Raw genomic sequence first — 19,247 nt, 5'->3', positions numbered from 1 at the left:
ACGCGGTGTGTGCCGTCCAGGTGCACTGGGGCCCGGGCCCTCCTGAGGGTGGGCCACCATCTGAAACGGCAGAACTGCCCAACCATGAGCGCGTCACTCTGTCACTACTGCCCTTGGTGCCACGTGGGGTTCGTTCCCCTGGGTGGGGACCAGCCGCCGCTCCCTGGGTCCAGGCACGGAAAGGGGAGCTCCTGGGACAGAGCTGCCCAGACGGGAGTTTGGGGCTCCCGAGGACACAGGTGTTGTTCTGGGTCAGGGGCTTGGCAGCGGAGGACCACCCTGAGCTGTCTGGACACGCGTGGTCCACACACACCTCAGCCCTGGGAGGCCCCCGACAGGGGACCTGACCTAGGGAGGAGTTACGCCAGGACTTCTGACCCACAGAAATGCCAGGTCATAAAGACATGTGATTTTAAAACTTTAGACTGTGGTGATTGTCACGCAGCAATTAAAAACTATGACATGCATGAAATATATTTAAATACATTCAAATTCGTGAGTCCATCATAAGATGTGTGTGTGTGTGTGTGAAGTAAGCAGTATCTCTGGATCTTTTCCGCCTTCCCTGTTTCAAATATGTGATGTGGGAAAGTGTATCTTTATAGAAGAATTCTTACAAACAAATGCTGAAGAAACACAAGGTTTAGAAAACTGACTATTTGCAGCCCTGATGAAATAGTGGACCCAGGACCACAGGACCCAGGCTGGGGTGACTCTATCCCCAGAGCACAGTCAGCAATGCCTGGAGACAGTGTTGATGGAGACGGAGGGGGTACCACTGACACTGGGGCGGAGGTGGGGGTGCTGATGGACAAAAAGGGAATGGGAATGATGTGTCCGTGGTGGGCTGACCCCGAGCCACCCATCCTGACCCCACCCCCGGTTGTTCACACCTTCCTGCAACCCCACCCCCCTCGCGTGAAGGGGACGCGTGCCTTCTTATAACAGAGAGTAGCCAAGGGGCGGGTATCACTCCTGGGACTGGGTCTCATTGCCAAAGATGCTGGGGTCACTCCCTCCTGCTGGCCTTGCAGAAGCACTGTGTGCGAACAGCCTGTGGGTGGGCCCGTGTGATGGGGACCCGGGTACCTGGAGGAGGTGAGGACCTTCTGCAACCACAGGGAAGTGACTCTGCCCCCGGAGGGAGCTCGGAGGTGGACCCTCCCCAATCAAATCTTCGGATGAGACTGCAAACCCGCACCCAGGTCAAGCTGAACCACAGCATGGGGAAAGAATAACGCCTGTGGGGGTCTCTAAGTGTGCAGTGGTTCGTTTCAGCACAGAAAACGCACACACTGGCCTCAGATGCCAACACTGCCAAGGCTGAGCAACTGATCTCGAGCAATTATTTTTTCTGTAAAAGGCCAGGTAGTGAATAGTCTTGGCTTTTCCATCATCACATAACAAATGGTCATGGACTTAGCAGCCGAAATGACACCTGTTTCCCAGCTCGTGGTTCTGAGGACTGAGGTCCAGGTGGGTTCTGCTGGGTTCTCTGCTTAGGGCCTCACATGCTGAGATCAAAGAGAGCTCCTCCCTGCGGGCTCTGGGGGGGCGAATCCACCTCTGGGCCCATCCTAGTGGCTGGCAGAGTTCAGCTCCTTGTGGCTGCAGGACTGAGGTTCCCCCTTTCTGGCTGGCTGGCAGCCGGGGGCCCTCTCAGCTCCTCCCATGGGGCCCCCTCCGTCTCAGCCGTGGAGAAACCTCCCTCCTGTGAAACATTTTGCTTTGACTTTCTCCGAATTTCTCTCTGACACCAGCTGACACTCATGGGATTAGATTAGACCCACCCAGTCATCTCTCTATTTTAAAGCCAAATGATTAGCAGCCTTAATTACATCCTCAAAATCCTTTTGTTTAGTAACGTAACACAAGCACAAGAGTAATCTCTGTGGTATTCACAGTTCTGGGAATTAGGGCAGAAAATCTGGCCAGGGGCAGGGTTCTTAGAATCCAGCCCATTACAGCCATCGTAACAGGAAAGAAGCCCCATGGATGATTTGTGAACAAAGGATCAGGGCTGTGTTTCAATAAAACTTTATTTACAAAAACAGATGGTGGACTGGATTTGACCTGTGGCTACTGTAGTTTGCCAACCCCAGTCTAGAAAAGGTCACCAGTGGCTGTGAAGACCACGGCAATAGCCGATGGGGAGCACACGCTGCCCACCGATCAGTGTCACAGAGGAGACACGCCAGCCAACGCGTGCCTCCAGCCCTGTGCAACAGGACGCACCGTTTCTACTTTCGAAGTGGACTTGTCTAAAGATTTCACCTCAAACGGGTCAGGGCTAACGAGAAATACAGAGCGTGGAAACATATTATAATGTGGCCCATGAAATCCAGAATGTTGGAAATTCCCTGAAACAAATGACCTTGTTCCTTCAACAAATAGCTGCAAGAATTAAGGGGAGGGATACTTATATTTATTTTTTCTGAATGACTAAAAAGATTTATTCTGATGTTGTAATCTACTTGACAATAAATTCTTTGTTTTATTTTTTATTTTTTAAAGAACTTTTATTGAGATACAATTGACCTACAATAAGTGTCAGAAAGAGAAAAACAAATATCGTATATTAACACATATATGCGGACTATTGAAAAATGGTACAGATCAACCCGTTTGCAAGGCAGAAATAGAGACACAGATGTAGAGAACAAACATATGGACACCAAGTGGGGAAAGCAGGGAGGATTGGGGGGGAATGAACTGGGAGACTGGGATACCAAATTGTACACTCTAAATATATGCAGTTTATTGTCTGTTAATTGCATCTCAATAAAAGTTCTTTAAAAAAAATTCTCTGGGTTAAAGGAAAAAAATAATAAAAAAATAAACTGCCTGTATTTAAAGTGTACAATTTGGTGTTTTTTTTTTTTATTAGTAATGTATATATGGCAATCCCAATCTCCCAATTCATCCCACCCCAAAGTGGGGGGATACTTATAAGGGGGGCTTCAGAGACATGGCAGCAATGCCTGCATGAGTTCTGTGTGGATTTCGACTTGATAAAATCACCTGTAAAATCCATCTATGAGACTACTGGAAAAATTTGGACCCTGTCCACAAATCTGATGATATGAAAGAATTATTGATGCATTTGGAAGTGTGGTGATGGTGTGGGAGTCTTTTCTTAAAAAGAGGTCTTATCTTTAAGAGCCATGAGAAGGGGTAGGGACCCACAGACATTGAAGGGTGAGGTGTTTATGGATGAAATCATATATTGCCTGAGGTTTGCTTAAAAGTAATCTGGACAGTGAGGTAGGTGGGCATCAAAGACTCAAGCCTGGCTGTTGGCGGTGATTGTCGGTTCGGGTGAGAGTTACACTGTTCTCCGTGCTTTTGTACGTGTGCGAAATTCTCCCAACAAAGAGTTAGGAAATATCTGCCTTCTGATTACAGCACAGGTTTCAAATGGACAGGCAGGGGGGTGGGGGTGGGGGAAGCCCCTCGGAGCTGTGGGGGAGCCAGGCCCCCTCTCGTCAAGACACCCCAGGGGAACAGGAGCAAGGGCTTGCTGCAGGGCCCAGGCGCTGGGCGGCGGCCAGAGCTCCCCAGACCCTCATGGGGTGGATGAGTGTTTACAAGGTGGGGCCAGCATGTGTCTCACTGGCAGCCATGAGAGCCTTCCCCTCCGTGTGACCCCAAGGGGCATTTGCCCACGTTCCCAGAGACCATGGGCCCTGAAGCTCACCGGTCACTCCAGGACATGGGGGCTCAGAGCAGGGGTAGAGCAATCCCCATGCCTACACCAGGGGCATCTGGCAGGAGTAACAGCAGACTGGGGACTTCCCTGGTGGCACAGTGGTTAAGAATCCGCCTGTCAATCAGGGGACACAGGTTCAAGCTCTGGGCTGGGAAGATCCCACTTGCCACGAAGCAACTAAGCCTGTTCGCCACAACTACTGAGCCTGCGTGCTGCAACTACTGAAGCCCATGCCCCTAGAGTCCGTGTTCCGCAACAAGAGAAGCCACTGCAGTGAGAAGCCTGTGTACTACAACGAAGAGTAGCCCCCACTCGCCACAACTAGAGAAAGACTGCATGTGCAGCAACGAAGACCCAACGCAGCCAATAAATAAAAGAGTAAATTTATAAAAACAAACAAACAAACAAACAGCAGACCGGGCAAGCCAGGACAAGAGTTGGTGACCACCTCTTGCTGTGGGGGCCTGTGGTCAGCATCTACCTCCCTCACTGGTGGCTCACAGACCGCATCCCGGTCGCAGGTGGCTCCAGCATCCTCTGCTCCCCCAGGGGCTGCCCGGACACTCAGAGACCTTGTCGCCTCCCAGCTGGGTCCCCTTCAGTGCAGAGCCCTCACCCAGCTTAGGTTGAGCGCCTGGCCTGTGGGCAGAGCTGCTGTGGCTCGTGTGCCAAGCCCCACGTTCCCTGTCTCTTGCTGGGGATGGGGACTTGGTACTTCCTCTGCCTCATCCCTTGCTGAGCAGGCCAGGGTCTCAGCTGCTCAGCGATGTTGCCAAGCCTCTCGGCTGGACCTCAGGGCCCCATCTCCTGCCTCCCCAGTTCTCCACTCCCTCCAGGGTGGGGGACCTCTGGAGGCTCTGTCTGCTCTAGCCTCAGGGCTCTAGAGGGTCTCGGGGAGGCCGGCAGCCGGCCGGGCTGACCTTCGTGTGTCCCCCAGCGTCCAGCACCTTCAGCTGCTGAGGCCCTGGTATCTTCATCCAACAAAGTTGTAGGGGATCCGGGGCTTGAGAGGCCCCATTCCAGGCGATGCAAGTCTCCTGGGGGAACTGCTTGGCGACAGTCACTTCCATTGGGACCCCTCCAGACCACCAGAATCCTTGTGCACACGCTCTGTGCCCGGGGGGGATGGGCAGAGAGCTCCCGGAGAAGGAGCGAGTCTGGCCTTCCCCATCCTGCTGAACAAGGCTGATTCTGGGCCCCACGTACCTCGCTTGGGACCCAGGGCCATGTCCCAGTGGTTGATTAGGAGCAGAGGCACAGGGAGACAGACCCCAGCCCCCAGCCTGAGCCCTGCAGGAAAACGCTGGGCAGCCCGGCCAGTGTCCACTTGTGCCCGGCCGGAGGGCTGTCTGCTTCCGGGGTCGGGGCAGCACCGGCAGGCGACACGTGTGTGACTCTCCATCAGGGCAGTGAGGGTGTGTGGGAGCTGGTGGCCGCTGTGGGACCAAGACTCCTTCCTCCCATGGCAGGTGGCCTTGGTACCCCCGCTGGACAGTCCTTGCTGGTCCCCGGCCTGTCCTGGGGCTTCAGCGCTGGGTGACGTCCCCATGCGTCCCTGGTCCTGCTCTGCCCCAGCCACGAGGGTGACTCCACCGGTGGCCTTTGTTGCCTCGATGTGACCCTCTGGATGAGGCTCTGGGGGATGACCTGAAATTAGGGAGCTGAAGCTCTTTCCCAGATGTCCCCAGGTCTCCCAGTGTCCTGGCGAGCCCCACCCAGGGCCTGTTTGGGGGTGGGGGCATCCCAGGGTGGAAAGCGGCTCACAAGGGGCCTCGGTTGGGGGGCTTCTGCGCAGACCAGGCCCCCAGGGTGGGGGGCCTTTTATCCAGGAAGAGGGTAGCATCAAAACAATTCTGTGGGGAGGGGCCCAGGATGGAGAGCCCTGAACAGTGGGGCGGGCGGGTCCCAGGAGGCCTCTGGACCGCACGGATGGGGGCCCAGCACGAGGCCTGTGTACGGAAGGGGGCGCCCAAATGCCTGCCAGGGCACTGGCCCAGGGCTGGGCTGGCGGTAGGGCAGCAGGCGGAGCCAGGCCCAGCTGGCGGGAGGGAGCCCGGGGTCGGGCAGGAGCAGGGAGGTCAGGCCTCCTCCAGGAGCGGCCAGCGGACAGCAGGGGGAGCTTGGAACCCAGCTGATCTGGGCCCTGCCTGGGCCACCCGGCCACCTTGGCTCCAGGCCCTGCCACTCAGCCTCCCAGGCAAAGGCGCTGAGGGGCCAGTCAGTCGTCCCGGGTTACTCACTGCCCTGGGGGTGGCTGCCTGGGAGGCTGAGAAAGGCCCACGAGAGGGCACCTGTGGGGACGGATCCCAGACCGTCCAGTGCTCGACTCAGTCACCTGTAGACAGGGCAGGGGGCCCGGTCAGGGCCCTGCAGGACCAGCTGCACTCAGGGAAGGTGGCCGGGGAGCCCACGGTGGCCTCACAGACCCCCCAGACTCGAGCGGGGATGGGAGGGGAGTGTGGCAGGCTTCCAAGTGGCTGTGATCGGACCCCCTCTCTGGAGCTGCAGAGGGACCAGGACAGGAGCAGGAAACCTGTGGGCGGCCCAACTGCACCCTAATTCTCTGTTATGAGTCATCACGACAAAGCGGGATCCCCACAAACAGTGAGAGGTCCAGTCACCACAGGCTCAGGGGTCCCCTGTCCAATGTCCCCACGTGGCAGGTACCTCCCAGCATCCCAGGGACCCTAGAGGCGACCAAGAAGGGGGCCCCCAGCTGCAGGGCCAGCTGGAAGTGACACTTCCGCACGCCCTCCCAGGGCCCTGTCTGCACTCACAGCCCGCAGCCCATGCCATGGTGTCTGGGCTCACGGTGCCCACTGGGCTGGGTTCAGTGGGGCACCCAGCCGGCCAACATGCAGGAAAGCCTCGGATGCCCCCACCTACCCCCCAGGCCTGCTTGGAAGGGGCTCCTGTGCATCTTGTCATAAACCCGGTGGGCCCACAGCAGCACTGGGGAGCCGGGGGAGGGGTCGGAGGGCTGGTGGCCAGGCCCTGAGCTCCAAGTGAGCTGCTGTAGGGCCCACAGGGTGCAAGACTGGCCTGGATGGCAGTGGTGGGGGGTAGCCAGGGGTCCCCCAACCTGGGGGGACACCTGGACCTCCATATCCTGGAAGAGGGGACCCTGCCCCACAGGCCCACCCAGAGACAGCCCCGAGAATCCACCAGCCCCTCACCCCGAGAGCCTGGACAAACCCCCTCACACGCGGAGAGCTTGCATTCCATCTGACACTGGAGAGCTGGACCAGGCCCCTCACACGGGGCCCTGGAGGGTGGGGCTCAGGTTCCGGCCCCCATGGGGACTTCTGGGAAGCTGGGGTGCTTTTCCACCCCTCAGGACCCCCCGGGCAGGAAATGGTCACGTGCACATCCCTTCACATCCTGACGTGTGGTGGGGGACTGTGGAGCCAGCCCCAACCAGAGCCTGATGGGGAAGGGGCGCTGGAGCCAGGGGCCCGTCCCCCTGGGGCCTTGAGCGCTCCAAGGCAGGGAGGTGGCCAGCCAGCCCCCAGCCAGGGTCATGGCAGAGGTGGCATGCCACCAGAGGTGGCATTCCCCTCCACCCACCTCTGCTGCCCACTCTGGCCTGGGACCCTGGGTCCGTGCCCCAAGCCGACTTGGACCGTCTTGCCGTCAGAATGCTCCTATCCTTCCCGGCCAGGCAGCCAGTGGGCAGGCTGCAGGGCAGCCTGGTCAGGAAATGCCAGGAGCAGGGGAGGGTCTGGAATGTGCACCCCGCCGCCGGCAGCCTATCCAGGACACGCACCCTGTAGGGAAGGCTTAGATCGCCTGCTCCCAAACCCAGGGTGCCCACTCTCCCCTCCATGCCTGCACCCCAACCCCCACGAAGGTCATTCCCCAGCCCTGCCCCCACTTGCTGCTAGTGCCAGCAACACCGGGGTTTGCGTAGGCTTTCTGCCAGACCCCGGAATGTGGCTGCTGGCCACACGGCAGCTGTTCCTGGAACTGGGGCCACAAAGCACGCACTGTCTTGGAGACGTGGGCGGACGGGGCGCAGCCGGCCCAGAGCACCCATGAATAGGGCACAGAGATGCCGCGGCAAGGCTGAATGGGCTCACAGAGGCACCTGGGAACGGGCACCGGGCGTCCAAAGACGCAGTGGAACTTAGAACTGGCCGTGGGGGGCCCGAGACCTGGGATGAGGGCCTACGCGCGGTGTGGAGTGTGAACACGAAGGGTCCCTACTGCTAAAATCCCTGGTGAATGAAGAACAGAGCAACCCGAAACTCAGACTCACGGGCACATGTGACTCAAGCCCTCAGGAGTGGGGTGCAGGCTGCAGGGCCTGGACGCCCAGGTGGCCACTGGACATTCACAGTCAAGGGCATTCCGGGGACTTGGAGGCCGGGTTTTGAGGCCTTGGCTATTCATCATGATGGGGTACGAGGACCCAGAGCCTTCCATGCACGGGGTTCACCCCCTCAGATGCTCCAGGGATTGTGGAGGCTTCAGACTCCCAGGGAAGGGGCATAGGACCCCACGCACTTGGAGGGCAAGGAGCAGCCTGCCTGGACTCACGGGTGAGCCCAATGGAGATGCCGGGACAGGGGTGACTGGACTCACAGAGGCCCAGACACCCACGAATGGGCACCAGGCCTCCAAAGATGCCATGGAGCTTGGGCCACCGGGGCCCAAGACCTGGGACGCGGGCCTACATGAGAGGCAGGCGGTGGGGCTTAGGCTCCCAAGAGCCCAGCAGACAGGAGATTCAGGGAACGTGAGGACGGGGTGTGGGTGCACACGGCCCAGCACTCTGGAGGGTGGGGGAGGCTGATGCCGGGACAACGCGGGGTGGACCGCCCAGAGGCCCTGGAAACTAGGGGGCAGGGTACCCATCAGATTGATGGTTGGAGTCCTTGTTACCAAGGTGATCAGAGGACTGGGATGCAGACTGCCCAGGTACTCAGAAAACCGTGGACCTGAACCTTGCGAGGGAGCCATGGGTTTCTGAGGCCTGAGGCTTTGCGGGGAGGTAGTACAGACTGCAGCTAGACCCAGAGGGAGGGGGCAAGCAGTCTGGACCCAAAACAGAGGAAAGGGGGGATCAAGAACAGAGGGTAATGGGTACCTGGTCCCATTTCTTCAGATGTACAGGTGAGATCTGTCAGCCTCAGGTGAGCTGGGTGCAGAGACAGGCGAAAATACGAGGCCCCCTGAGGGTTTGGGTACACACCACACAGAATCCGGGCAGTGGAGTGCCAGCTGCACCAGCTGAGATTCCAAGACTGGGCAGCCAGACCCTTGGATGGAAGAGCGGGGGACAGCTCATCTCATGGGGCTGGGCTGTCCCAACTGCAGTTCCAGTGCTGGCGACAGCGGGCACCCAGACACTCAGAGTCTGTGTCTGTGCTGCCCTAATGCCCAAACAAGTGGGCGCCAGGTCCCCAGCTTCTCAGTCTTATGGGTGTACGTCGTCAGCGTGAGAGAAAGCAGAGAGGACTGGGTGAGGAGGAAGCCAACCTCATTCTCTAGGGAACGGGGTACAGGCCCCAGGGCCCCAAGAATAGAGCCTGCAAGGACTCAGTCACTGAGGTACCCCCAGGCTGTAGATCTTAAGGAGTTGTGGACTGAACAGTTCCGCTGTCTGGCAGAGTGGGGTACAGGGCCCAGACACTCCATTAATGGAGTAAGGGGCGCAGACACTCCACTAATGGGGTACAGGTCTCAGACACTCCGACTACTAGGGTACAGGTCCCAGACACTCCAACTATTGGGTAAAGGTCCCAGATGCTCTGACTATTGGGTACAAGACCCAGACACTCCAACTATTGGGGTACAGGTCCCAGACTCTCCAACTAGTGGGGTACAGGACACAGACACTCCAACTGTTAGATTACAGGACACAGACACTCTGGCTATTGGGGTAGAAGACCCAGACACTCCACTAGTGGGGTACGGGACCCAGACACTCCACTAGTGGGGTACAGGACCCAGACACTTCAACTATTGGGGTACAGGGCCCAGACACTCCACTAGTGGGGTACAGGACCCAGACATGTCTCTTGTTTGGGTCCAGTCCTGGGAAGCGTAGGTACAGTCCCAGATCCCTGGCTGTAGGAGAGGCAGGCACCCAGCTTGGGAATGAATAGTACATACAACCAGAGACAAGGATGAATGGGACACACTTGGGGTGGGGGGGGTGCAGGGAGGGGCACAGGGCAACCAAAACCACAGGAGTGAGGCTGCAGGCCCTGGCCTGGCACTCAGCCTACGTGTGACGTGTCGGGGGGACTCAGGCACCCAGGGACCAACAGATGGGAACAGGCTTTCCTGGAACCAGGTGACCACAGAACTGAGAGTCCTGGTGTCCAGACTAGCAGGGAGCACACCCCCCACACCTTGGGTATGAGGGGAGAGGCTGCCCTGGGGCTCAGCTGGTCAGATGGGTCTCCAGGTATCCCCAGGAGTCGGGAAAAGATCCTCTGACAGCAGGGGTGCCCTGATGAATAGATACCCCGAGAGAAGGTGAACGGGGCCCCCAAAGCTGCAGAGGAACCAGGTCCTGGCCCAAGGGGTCCCAGAGGCCCTTGGGAAATGCAGTCAATGCAGGGAGGTGCCAGCAGCCCCAGGAGGGACCCTGATGCCTGGGTCACGGAGAACTCCGGTTCTCTGACATGGGTGCTGGTGAGTGGACTACACACTACACCTGCAGTCAGGTGCTGGGGTAGGTGTTCCCTCAGTCTGCAGGTGAGTGGGGTATAATTCACCCAGATGCTCCGAGAAGCAGGGTTTGCATCCTTCGGAGATGCAGACTCACAGCCACCAGGCAGACTCTCAGGAGATGGAGAGAAGCTCAAGAACTGGCACCTCGAGGCCAACATTCAGAGGAGGTGTGCACTTGGGTGACAGGGTGCAGTCTCCCCGGACACTCACGTGACGCGCACAGGTGCCCTAATGCTTGGGTGACAGGGTGCAGGCACCCAGGAGTGGAGGGCATAGTTAGCCTGAATCTAGGACGGCCGGGGCACACACAGGCTGGGACCCAGTGGATGGGCACAGGGTACCCCAGTCCGCGGAGACTGGAGAGCTGAGCTCCCGGGCCCCACTGCGCAGGGCGCTCCTGGCTGAGCGGGACGTGGTGGTGGGTCAGGGCGGGCAGGGTGCACGTGTGCCGTCCCAGCACGTCTCACGGTCCCTTGCCAGAAGCCCCCGGCTCCCCCAGGCCGGCCATGGCCATGGGTTCCAACCTCAAACATTCCCCAAGCAACCTCAAAGGATGCGCCCCCATCCAGGAGCCCCACCAGGGTCTCCGTGTGGCTCTTGGCTGCCAAGCCGCCGTCTTGGGGGCCGTGGGGCAGGCCCGGGGCTGCCAGCTCTGTTTGGTTTTCCCCTTCCTGCCCTGGAGCCTTAGACGCCCGTCCTGCCGTGGAGGCGCCCAGATCCTGGGAAAGGCACAAAGGCCCTACACAGGCAGGCTGAGGAGAGCCACACTCAGGGCGGAAGCGCCGCAGGCTGGCCCCGCCACCAGTGCACCCCCAACACACCCACCCATGCGTGTTGCCCCTGCAGCATGGGAGCCTGCATGCCCTGCTGCCCCCCAGCAGGCCTCCTCTGTGGCCCCAGAGCTGCTCCTTCTAAACCCCCATCCCTGGGTGGACAAGCAGAGGGACCCAGGCCTTGTACAGGGGAACATGTGCCCACAGGGGCACACACGCCCCCACGTGCCATATGCCCCCAGAGCCAAGGGTGACCAGCAGGGGCACACACGTGCACGCGTGTGCACGTCCCGCCTGTCGTGTTCCCAAAGCAGCCTCAACCTGGGCTGCGTCTCCCGGAAGTTCCGCCCTACGAGCTAAGCAGTAACCAGCCCCGCGTCTGGCTGTCCGCTGATAACGGGTTTGGGGAGACACCCTGACCCGGGCGAGCCCCTCAGAGCTGGGTCCAGTGGAGGAGCCGGACCTGGAGTGACCGGACCAGATAAACTGGCCAGAGCAGAGCGGAGCTCAGATTACAGGCCCTGCTGGGCCCACTGAAGCAAGAGGTGCTGAGGGGAGACTGCAGCAGGACTTGCGCCCGCTGGCTGCACCAGCTGGGGCCAAAGGCATGGACAGAATGACCTCCAGAAGGTCCTCTAGGCTCCAGAAGTCCACAGCAGCAGGGCCACACAGGCCCCGGTAGTCGCCCAGCGAGAGTGCCCGGCCCCACTCACGGCAGCTGACCCTGCCGGGCACCAGGCCTCCTTGGGCCGCGTCCCAGCGGCACCAGAAAGCTGCTCCCCACCAAACCCAGACATCTTCGTGACCCAGGACAGCCCCCTTGGGGTGTAGAACCTTCACAAACCGAGTCCAGCCTGACCTCCTTCCTGCTGCGCCACCGAAAGTTCAGCCCAAACGGGCTAGCACCTCCTCTGGCAAGGCCTCTGGAAGGACTTGAGAGGCCCTGGCCCCAGGAGAGCACTGCAGGTGAGCCCGGCTGCCTGGGTCTCGGGAGGGACCCTTCTCCCAAGGGAGTTCCCGGCTCCCGAGGGCCAGCGTTCTGACCCTGAGGTGGGGCTTCCCAAAGCCCTGCCTCCTGCAGCCCCTCCCCCCACCAAGGAACGTTTCAAGCCACTAGAGGCCACGCAAAGCCACAGGCTCCGAGCACGGTCCTCCAGTGCCCAGGGTCCGAGAGGAAGGCCTGGGGTCTGGGGGGACCACAGGAAGTGCAGGCATCAGGTGAGCGTGTGCGATGCTTGTGGGGCGGGGGGGTGGGGTGCTGCCATCCCCAGCACGTGGGGGAACCTTACTCTTTCGGAGGGAGGCCCACAGAAACTTGGTCCCATTGAGGCATCAAAAGTACCAGTTAGAGCAAAGGTGGAAGGGGTCGGTCAACCCAGCTTTACCAGGTGCCCGGCCCCAGGCTGGTAGGGGAGGGGTCCCCCCCCCCACCCTGGGAGAGCTGGCATTCCTGAAGGCGGGGGAGGACACAGGTGGAATCCAGCACTACTCAGGCAGGTCTGAGGGCCGGGAGTGACCCGGGAGGGCTTCCTGGAGGGCTTCCTGGAGGAGGTGGGACTCACTCTGGTCTCCAAGGTCAAGGGGGAGGGGGAGGGGGACAGGGAAGGTTGTGGAGCAGCGGGTGGGAGCTAAGCCTGGCAGCTGCAGGAACAAATCAGCCTGTGCCCGGAGGTGGTGAGGAGGAGGCCGTCCTGCCAGAAGGGGAGAGCAGAGTGGCCGGGAGGGAGCCCCAGAGGAGGGGGCTGGGACCAGGACTCCATTTAGGAAGGACGCCCGTCCCCGTTTCCTGGGAAAACAGCCTTAGCACCTGCAGGGTTTTACCCCAGCTGGGTCCCAGAAGGTAGACCCCAGAAGGGACTCCCTGCCTTCTGAGGGGCGGGCAGGGGTGGTCCCACCCAGGGGTGGCCCAGGCAGGGAGGGTTTCCAGAGGCAGGCACAGAGTCCGGGAGAGGTGGGCAGCCCTCGCAGGGCCTGGTGGCCGCCCCGGGGCACCTGCCTGCGGGAGCTTCTGGGAGCCTCCCCCCCAGGAGCCGGGCCTGGAGCCAGGCCTGCAGCCGGGCTTGGAGGTGGACAGCGGCCAAGCCAAGGCCCATGGAGCAGATGGCGCCACCTGGTGGCCGTGCACCAGCCAGCCCCCTCACCACCAGGCGGACAGGCCGTCCTGAGGGACCCCGCATCTCCCCGGGCTTCAGGGACCCCGCTGCTTGTGGCTGGTGTGCCCAGGGGCCCAGGGTCCTCTCGGGCCAGCTCCCAGGCACCCCCTGCGGTTCTGGGGCTCAGCCTTCAGCAGGCTGGCCTGGGAATCCTGCCGCCAGTAGCACCAAGTCGCTGTGACTCGAAGACCGCCCGCCCCGGCCAAACCGAGAGGACAGCAGCTGCGCAGAGGTGCGGGGAGAGGCACCCGTATGCACCCACCCACAAGGACAGCTGTGCACACGTGCAGGCACACCCGCATGCAAAGATGGACATTCTGTGCTGACAGTGACAACTGACCCCACATTCTCAACCACGGAAATCGCGAGTGAAGCTATCTGAGTTCCAGAACACATCTAGATTCTGACATTTCCACAAGTCAGGGTGGGCCTTCAGTCCCGCACGGGCAGCCAGGCCTCCCTGCCTCCACCACCGGGTGGCTCCGAGGGACCTGCGGACCCTCGGCTCTCAGGCCGGCCCACGCCATCAGCCGCCTCCAGGGGCACTTCGCCGGCTGCCCTGGGAGGGTCCTTGGGAGGACGTGGAGGCAGGAGGGCGGGCAGTGGTCAGAGAGGCTGCCGAGGGCTGTGAGTCCCGGGAGCACCGCCCCGCTGCGGCTCAGGGGCCTCTCCTGGAGGCCCCCCAGCCAGGACCTGCTGCATATTTGCAGGGCCCAGGCAGGAAACATGCAGCCTCTTCTTCCAAACGGTTAGAACGTCAGGTTGGCTGTGGCAGGTGGTAAAGGAAGCCAGACCCTCCTTCTGAGCCTGGCCCAGAGCACAGGCTGCCTTGACGTCCCTTCCTTGTGCGTGCGTGTGTGTGTGACACCCCAGGCCTGGCCTCTGCCCTGCTGCGAGCCTCAGACACTTATTCACCGAAGACAAGACCCTCATTCTCGAGAGAAGGGGAAACAGAGCCGGGCCTGGGAGGCAGGACACCGGGGCCTGGGCACGCCCTGTGAGCTGTGGCCCCTCCTTTGCACAGGCTGGGCTGGTTCTGCCGGCAGGCACTGATGCCGCGTGTGTGGGGATGGGGGGGTCGTTTCTGGGATCACAGTGGAGCTCCTTCAGTCCCTCCCCATGCTCAGCACCAGGCTGGGCAGGGACGCAGAGGAGCGGGGATCTTGCTTGCTCCTGGAGGCGGGAATTCCTGGGCTCAGCCCTTGTGACTTGGCCGCTGGTGGTCCCAAGAGGAGGGGGAGCCCAGGAGAGGCTGAGCCAGAGAGACTCACCGTGGACCTGGGGTCCCAGCACGCAGGCTGTGGGGGTCCCTGCCGGGCGTGCTCCTCCTTGGGCCCCAGGCAGGTAGGCCGAGCACGCCCCACCCTCCTTCCCACCCACGAGCTGAGCCACTGAAGGGCGGCAGGGCAGGTAGAAGGCAGGAATGTTCTGGCCTCTCCCAGCTACACCGCCCGCGCCTGCCCCCACCTAGCCCTCTTCCCCTGGCGCCTCTGGGGGAGGCCGGCATCAGGAATGCACCTTCGGCCCAAACTTGCTCAGACGAGCTCCCGCACACCCACCCCTGCTCCTCAACCCCCTGCCCCCCATGACCCTAGCAGAGCCCCTACCCCTCAGAACCCCTATCCCCAAGCTCCCCTGTTGCTCTGGGGACCCATGTGGAAACACGCTCCACCTGTGTCAGTGGCATACCATGGCAGGCCCAAGACTGGGGGCTGCGATGGGACCCCAGCGGTGACCGCCAGGAGGGCCTGGGGCCTTAGGAGAGAGGCCAGGAGGGAGGGGGCTTCCTGGAGGAGGAGGTCCTGTGGTGAGGAGGGGGAGGGCTCCGTGGTGAGGACCAGCGAAGGCAGGGCCGGGCTGCCCAGGCCTGGCCCGCTCAGCTGGGCTGGGGGCTGGGGGCTGGGGCGGGTGGCCAGGAGGCCAGGCCTGCAGTAGCTAAGCCCACACTTTGGCCAAGGCCCAGCGCCTGCCTCCCGCTGGCGCCACTCAGAACCCTTGCCCCCGGCCAACCTGGACTGCCTCCTTGCGCAGGCAGACGGAGCTGGCTGCGCTGGGCAGGTGGGATAGTGGGCAGGGGCCCGAGGGGCCATCCTCACAGGTGACCTGGCTTCCCTGGCTGTTTGCTCCAGGCCAGCAGGGCGAGGAGATGGGGTGCCCGCCAGACCCCCGCAGCACCCGGGCCCCGGCGGGCACCATGGCTGTACCCGGGCTCATTCCGGACCTCTTTGCCCGGATCCCCTGGGAGTTTTGGGACCTCCGAGAGAGGCGTGGGCATGGCCCGGCCAGGTGAGGGGCAGCCGCTGTCCATGGCTGCGTCTCAGGTCCGTCTCTGTGCCTCCCCCCCACCCCCCCACCCCAGGGCTCCGTGGGGCACTCATTGCCGCCGCGGCCGTGGCGGGCATGCTCATTGTTTCCTGCCTGCTCTGTGCCATCTGCTGCTGCCACCGTGGCTGCCACAGGAAGAAGCCCAGAGACAAGGAGACCGTGGGCCTGGGCAGCGCCCATGGCTCCACCACCACCCACCTGGTGAGACGGGGGCGCCAGCTCCCAGCTGGGTCCGTGCCAGGGGCAGCTCAAGGTCCAGGTTCGGCGGGGAGCACAGCCCCCAGATGGCCTGGTCCGCCCAGAGCAGAGGCGGGGGGCCCTCCTGGAAGCAAGGCGATAAACAAAGTACCAGAGGGCATGGGCCGCGGCAGCCACAGCGGTGCTTGGAGAAGGCAGTGGCGTGAGAGGTGGACTTGGGGCAGTCACAGCCGGTCTCGCAGAGCAGGGCTGGGGTGTGAGCCCTTCTGGTGGCCTGGCCTGGAGGTCGGACCCACCGCGGACCTGCTGCCTGGGATGCCGGGGCTCTGGTGGGGACATGGTCCTGGCATCACCTGTCACCAGCCCCTGCGACACCACCCAGGTACAGCCGGATGTGGGCAACATGGAGCCTGACACTGGGGGGCCGCGGCAGTGGGGGCGCCTGCAGCTGTCCATGGAGTATGACTTTGGAAGCCAGGAGGTGAGGGGCCCAGAGGCTGTGTGGGATTTCGGAGGGACGATGCGCAAAGGGTGAGCGCTGGGTGCTGGGTGGCGTGGGGCTGACCTTGGAGAGGCCCTGGGCTGAACCGCCCCCTGGCTCCTAGATCAAGGTGGACCTCAAGCAGGCTGCGGACCTGAGGCCCAGGGGCCCGGGCGGCACGGCGGACCCCTACGCGCGTGTCAGCCTCTCCCCCGAGGCCGGGTGCAGGCACGAGACGAAGGTGCACCGTGGCACACTCTGCCCCATGTTTGAGGAGACCTGCTTCTTCCAAGTGAGTCGGGGCCGGGTGGTGGGAGGCTGGGGCCGGGCAGCGGGGCCCGCTCACACCCCTGCCCGCAGGTGCCCCCCCCGCGGAGCTGCCCCGGACCACCCTGCAGGTACAGGTGCTGTACTACAGGCACTTCTCCCAGCACGAGCTGCTGGGTGGCCTCTGTCTCCCACTGGTCCCCGTGGACCCACGGCACCTCCTGGAGCTCTGGCACCCACTGGGCCCACCCGATGCCACCGCCGAGGTGAGCCCGCTGAGCCCCAGGCTCCAGCCCCGCCCGGCCCGGTGCACCGGCAGCCGGGAAGCTGAGGCCGCTCTCACCGCCCGCAGCCTGAGCTGACGGGGGAGCTGTGCTTCTCACTCCGGTATGTGCCCGGCTCGGGCCACCTGACCATGGTCATGCTGGAGGCCCGAGGCCTGAGCCCAGTGCTGGCAGGTGAGTGCCAGACCCGCCCCTCCACGTGGACCAAGGGGACCCTGCGCTCGGGCTGCGCACCTGGGACGCCCTCTGACCCCTTCCGCTTGCCCAGAGCTCTACGTGAAGGTCCAGCTTATGCTGAACCAGAGAAAGTGGAAGAAGAGAAAGACGTCTGCCAGGAAGGGCACGGCCACCCCTTACTTTAATGAGGCCTTCACCTTCCTTGTGCCCTTCAGCCAGATCCAGGTGGGCTGCCTGGAGGAGGGGGCAGGGGAGGTACCTCGCTCAGGGCTAAACTGGCTGCTGTCTTTCTCCCCTCCCACCGCACCTCTGCCTGCCTCTACCCAGAACGTGGATCTTGTGCTGGCTGTCTGGGCCTGGGGCCTGCAGTTCCGGGCCGAGCCCGTGTGCAAGGTTCTCCTGGGTGCCTGGGCCTCTGGCCAGCCCCTACAGTATTGGGCAGACATGCTTGTCCACGCCTGGCGGCCTGTCGCCCGGTGGCACCGCCTGCAGCCAGCCGGGGAGGTGGACCGGGCCCTGGCCTTGCAGCCCCGCCTGCACCTGCCCTGGCCTGGCTCCTGAAAGCAGCCCCGGGCCTGGGTCTCCCCGGGCTGGGCCGTGGGCCCCATGCAGGTGGTCCTGGGGATGCACCATAATAAACATCTTCTCCCCCCCGCACTGTGTGTCCTCCATGAGCCCCCCGGACACAGCAGGGCCAGGGGCTCCACTGACATGGCCATGGCCCCCTCCCAAGGACAAGGAGAGGGTCTCCTCTGCAGGCCCATCCAGGCCTTGAGGCCTCTGACCTACGCCTAACCCCTGAGTGAGGGTAAAGGGGGATGATACCGGGAGACAGGGAGCCCTCCCGTCTGCGGAGCCTGGAGAGTCAGGGACCGTCCCCTAGGGACACGGTGGGCGAGTGGGAGAGGTTCGGGGGATGGTGACAGTGGACGGAGGGGACCCCAACCCCAGGGACCGGCCCAGCCCCCGAGAGGCCCCCAGACCCTCTGGACAGTGACTGCGGGGCCTCCCCTGCAGGAGCAGCAGGGGGCAGTAGATGCCTTCGGAAGCCGCCCCTGGCCTTTGGGGGCTCAGCCTGGCTGGGAAGCAGCTCTAATCCCTGCACATCTGGACCGCTTTAGCTCTCCCTGACCCTCCCCACGGCCCGAGAAGCCGGCAGGGCTGGGGCCGCGCACCCCCAGCTCACAGGGTGCCAAGTCCTGGTTGTCCAGATGACTCTGCTGGGCGGGGGCCCGGGCAGGGGGCGCAGGCCTGGGCTGGGGTGAGAAGGGCAGTGCCGGGGCTGCCTGAGCAGCCAGGAGGGCCCCAGGCGCCCTCGGATCAGGGAGAGGTTCCCAGGTGGGTGGCACTGAAATCCTGGGGTTGAAGGGTGTGTTCAGAGCGTGCAGGAGCCACACGAACAGGGGGTCCAGGCAGGGCTGCACGTCTTCCCCGGGAGCCCCCATCCTGCTGCTGGGTGGGAAGCCGGGATCCCGCCCACGGAGGGCAGCCCCCGCCCCAGACACCCTGACCACCGCTGCAGGCCCCAGAGGCTGTGTTTGGGGGTCTGGCCTCGCACCAGGTCAGCTTGGGGAAGGGTGGACGTGGCCAGCTCGTGCCTGAGATGCCCACCGGGCTAGAGGAACGGAGAGCAGCAGAGTGCAAGGCGGCTGCTGTTCCCAGGGGGCCCAGAGCAGCGCGGACCCTGACTCAGGGCAGGCGGGGCGGACGAGGGTGGCCCCTCGGCTGACCCCGGAGCTGTGCACGGCGGCTGGCAAGGCCGTCACGCGGTCCTCAGGCTCCTTGCAAGACACAGGGAGGCATCTCGAGCTCGTCACGGAGCCCTAAATAGACCAACCCAACCTCACGGCTCCCCCACCCCCCCACCACCAAGACTTCTTGGCCTGGACGACAGCACGAGGCTGGGCTGGGCCAGGCGGCCTGGGCAGGTGGGGAGGTCCCTGTGCCCCCATTGGTCTGAGGCATGCTCCATGCCCTTTCTGAGCGGGGGCCCAGCCTGGGGGAGGCCATTTATACCCCTCCCCCTGGGCCCACCAGCCCAATTTGCCGCTGCCGGCCTGACCTCGCTCCTCGCGCGGCCGCCCAGACGCGAGGTGAGGCCGGCCCTGCCAGCCGAGGCCGGGAAGGCACTGCTCAAGCTCACTTGCAGGAGGCGGGGGCCTGGGGGCCTGGGGGCTGGGGCCGCAGCCAGCAGCC

The 19,247-nt window shown here is 62.6% G+C and overlaps 1 protein-coding gene across 1 annotated transcript; it reads left to right on the top strand.

Moving 5' to 3' along the window:
- Positions 1-15,278: 15,278 nt before the first annotated feature.
- On the top strand, positions 15,279-17,712 carry SYT8 (synaptotagmin 8). The gene is made up of 7 exons (XM_057727348.1): positions 15,279-15,586; positions 15,679-15,845; positions 16,225-16,323; positions 16,448-16,619; positions 16,684-16,856; positions 16,943-17,048; positions 17,143-17,712. The coding sequence occupies exons 1-7, from the start codon at positions 15,466-15,468 to the stop codon at positions 17,610-17,612; spliced, it is 1,308 nt and encodes a 435-aa protein (XP_057583331.1). The 5' UTR covers positions 15,279-15,465; the 3' UTR covers positions 17,613-17,712.
- Positions 17,713-19,247: the final 1,535 nt, after the last annotated feature.

The sequence above is a fragment of the Hippopotamus amphibius genome, chromosome 3 (assembly GCF_030028045.1).
Source record: "Hippopotamus amphibius kiboko isolate mHipAmp2 chromosome 3, mHipAmp2.hap2, whole genome shotgun sequence".
Lineage (NCBI taxonomy): Eukaryota > Metazoa > Chordata > Mammalia > Artiodactyla > Hippopotamidae > Hippopotamus > Hippopotamus amphibius.
Note: the sequence above shows the minus strand (reverse complement) of the source record. Positions and strands in the feature narration are given on the sequence as shown.

Coding starts and splice junctions, on each gene's coding strand:
- SYT8 (XM_057727348.1), top strand. CDS start 15,466: ATGGGGTGCCCGCCAGACCCCCGCAGCACCCGGGCCCCGGCGGGCACC. Junction 15,846..16,224: donor GCTCCACCACCACCCACCTG/GTGAGACGGGGG, acceptor GACACCACCCAG/GTACAGCCGGATGTGGGCAA. Junction 16,620..16,683: donor GACCTGCTTCTTCCAAGTGA/GTCGGGGCCGGG, acceptor CCCTGCCCGCAG/GTGCCCCCCCCGCGGAGCTG.